The following is a 3,480-nucleotide window of genomic DNA, read 5'->3' on the forward strand; positions in this document are numbered from 1 at the left end:
GCCCCAAACTCCCCCATCTCTGGCCCAGACACACGCCGTGCACCCCCAGCACCCCCATTCATCGCCAAACAAGACTGCGCCCACTGCCCAAACATGCCGCAGGGACTCTGAACGCACCCCACGTCACCCCAAACACCCCCATAGCCCCAAACGCCCCCACGCACACCCCCATGCACAACCCACGCACCCTAAAGACTCCCCCGTCACCCCCAGTGCCCAAGCGCATACTCCCAACACCCCCACTGACCGCCCAAACACATCCCCCTGCCCCAAAAACACCCCAGGCACCCCGACATCAAACACTGGTCCCCCACAAACACCCCATGCAACCTGTCCCCCTCCCTCTGCAAACACACCCCAGCCGCACTCCCCCAGCCCAGGCGCCCCTCCGGTGCGGACCCCTCTCCAGCTCCTCCTGCCCGCCCTGCCTTTGCGCCTTCCCGGGGAGACAAAAGGGGTCCGTGCTCCCTGCTCGCCCGCCGCCCCGCTCACCCTCCTCCGCTCTCTCCCTTGCAGGCTGAGCCATGGTGGAGCCGCCGGCTGAGCCTCCCCCGCAGCCCTGCCCGGGGCCCGGGGGCGCAGCGGCGGCAGCAGCGGGGGGAGAGCCTGCCCGGCCCGGGGAGCAGTCGCCGCTGCTGCACCTGGACCTCTACAACTTCGACTGCGCGGCGGCCGAGGGCAGCCGGTACGTGCTGACCAGCCCGCGGTCGCTGGAGGCCTGCGCCCGCTGCGCCGTGCGGCCGGTGGAGCTGCTGCCGCGGGCGCTGGGGGAGCTGCTGCGGGAGGCGCCCGGGCGCTCCATGCGGGTGGCCGCCGGCCTCTACGAGGCCTACGAGCGGGAGCGCCGCCGCAAGCTGCAGCAGTGCCGGGAGGAGCGGGAGAGGATTATCCGGGAGGAGAAGAGGCGGATCCTCGCGCCCCTCGGCAGCCTGCCACCCTCACCTGCCGGCCGCGCCGCACCCCGGGCCACCGCCGCCACCGCCGGCGGGCCCCGGCCCCATGGCAGGGCGAAGGCCGGGGCATCAGGGGGCACCAAGGCCAAGAGCCACTCCCTGGACTCGCTGCAGAAGCGCCGTGAGGGCAGCTGGGGCAAGACCTCCTCCGAGTCGGGGGCCTCGTCCTCCTACAGTGGGGAGAGCCTGCGGGAGCGCGGGGGCAGGGGAGGTGGCCGGGGCCGGAGGGGAGCCACAGCTGTCGCCAATGTCTCCCTGCTGGGGCGCAGCTTCAGCCTGGGTGACCTCAGCCACTCGCCACAGACTGCCCAGAGGGTGGAGAGGATCGTCAGGGAGGTGAAGAGGAGGAAGGGCCTGTCAGAGGTGTCGGAGAGGGACAAGAAGATTGCGGCGCTGATGATTGCCAAGCACCAAGAGGCCAGCCTCCTGCGGGAGCAGCGGCAGGCGGCCCACCTGCAGTGGGACAGCCAACGGCGCCTGGCAGAGCAGCAGAAGGAGCAGGAGGAGAAGGAGAAGCAGAGGGCCCTCCTGCAGGGCCAGCGGATGTGGGAGAGCCAGGTGGAGAAGCGGCGGGGGAGGCTGAGCCAGGAGCAGGAGGAGACCGCTCTGCTGAAGCAGAGGCAGCGCCTGGTGTGCGAGGAGCGGTGGCGGGAGCAAGCGGAGAAGCAGGAGCGGCTGCGGAGGGAGAAATTGGAGAGGGCCGTCCAGGAGGACAAGCAGAAGAAGCTCCATCAAGAGTACAACCTGAAGGCAAAGGAGGAGGGCAAGAAGGAGCACCGGGAGCGAGAGGAGCAGCTCCTGCAAGAGAAGCTGTCCTCAGCCACACAGAAGAAGGTGAAGAAGGAGTTGCAGCTGCAGAAGGAGAAGAAACTGCTCAGCCAAGCAGAGAAGCTAAAGCATGAAGCCTTGCTCAAGGAACTGGCCAAGCAAGAAGCAGAAGAGAAGGAAATGCTGAAGGCCTCCCTGGAGATGAGTTTGACCAAAGCTCAGGAGAACTATGAGCAGCTAGTAGAGAAGAGAAACCGGGAGCTGAGGGAGAAGGCCAGGCGGGAGGACATGCAGATCCAGAGAGCCAAGCTGGCAGCAGAGAAGAAGGAAAGAGAGCAGAAGGAGCACTTGGAGGCTCTGGCTAGAGAGACGGAGAGAAAGCTCCAGCATGCTGCCCAGGTAGCCGAAGAGGTTGTCCAAGAAAAAGCCCGTAAAGTGGTCTTGAGCCGTCTGGAGAAGGAGAAAGTGCAGAAGATGAACAAGCAAAAGGTGGAACAGTACGAGGACTTACGGCGCAGGGAGATCCTCCTCTCTATAGAGAGGAAGCTGGAGAGGAGTGAGCAGATCTTCAAGGAGAAGAAGACTGTCTTAGAAAATGCCAGGTCTGTTGCTCGGGCATCCTTCCACGTCCGGGAAAAGGTGCGGGAGGAGACAAACATGCGTACCTTTGACAAGATGGCCTTGGAAGCAGAACTGCACGCCCACCTGAATAAGAAGTGAAAGATCTTGTCATGGATGAGTGGAGATACAACACCAGTTGTCCATCATAATGCATCAGAAAGCTCCTCCTCGTTAATGTTTAACATTTAAAAACCAACAACCACCCTAATTTCTTGTTTTGGGGGAGCAGGGTACCGCACAAAAACATGGCAGCTATTTCACATATTTTAAAATATGTTTTTGTTCTGGGTGTGTTTTAAGGACTGACCTCAGTCAGCGAGTTTTTGGTCCTCCACCCCACAAGCACAAGCATTTTCTCAGGGCTGCAGAAGTCGTCTGCTTGAAGCCTGTGAGTTATGGATTGATTGTCTACACTGGAGCTGACTGCAGCTGCACTCTTTTCAGTTGGAAATGCAGACCACAGAGACTACTGACTACTAGAGCCTACTGACTAAGAACCAAAACCGCCTCAGCTGATTCTGGCTTGAGTGACAGGCAGCTTGGTGTAAGTTACGGGACTGCATTTTCAAAGCCGCTGCACTCCCACACCGAAGGTGAGGAGGGCTGGAGTACAGAATGCCATATGCCCCTGGGTGCCCCTCGCCCACTGCTGGTACTGAGCAAAAGAAAGCACAGATCAAGACTTTGGAACACCATGTAAGTAGATGTTATGATCAGAGCTGGGCAGAAGCCATTAGAAGTGCTCACAAACACAACTTCACTTCTGCTGTTTGCAACTGTTGCCCCTCCCAGGTATCCTCACCTCTCCTTTCAAAGTTTCTCTTACAAATGTCTGTACAATTTCTTCTTTTCTTTTGGAGGAGGGGGAGAAGGAGAGAAGTTTGTGGGCAATCCACAAACTGACGGGCACCCGCACAACCCATTTGTTCACAAAGATTTAAAATGAGTGAACCTGTGGAAGTTGGCCTTTGTGGCAAACATGGATCATGTGTAAATGGAAATCTGTGAACAGATTGCATAGAGAAATTGCCACCCTTGGGAGTTCTCAAAACTCGAGGACACCCTCAGCAACTTTATCCAACTTGGCCTGCCTTGAGCAGGAGGCCGGACCAGGTGTCCTCCAGAGGCCCCTTCCAAC

The 3,480-nt window shown here is 59.7% G+C and overlaps 1 protein-coding gene across 1 annotated transcript; it reads left to right on the forward strand.

The window, feature by feature from the left end:
• Window positions 1-524: 524 nt before the first annotated feature.
• Window positions 525-2,441, forward strand: CCDC177 (coiled-coil domain containing 177). Its single transcript, XM_068400079.1, has one exon. It carries the CDS (start codon window positions 525-527, stop codon window positions 2,439-2,441), a length of 1,917 nt encoding a protein of 638 aa, XP_068256180.1.
• Window positions 2,442-3,480: the final 1,039 nt, after the last annotated feature.

The sequence above is a fragment of the Nyctibius grandis genome, chromosome 4 (genome assembly GCF_013368605.1).
Source record: "Nyctibius grandis isolate bNycGra1 chromosome 4, bNycGra1.pri, whole genome shotgun sequence".
In the NCBI taxonomy this organism is placed as follows: Eukaryota; Metazoa; Chordata; class Aves; order Nyctibiiformes; family Nyctibiidae; genus Nyctibius; species Nyctibius grandis.

Coding starts and splice junctions, on each gene's coding strand:
- CCDC177 (XM_068400079.1), top strand. CDS start 525: ATGGTGGAGCCGCCGGCTGAGCCTCCCCCGCAGCCCTGCCCGGGGCCC.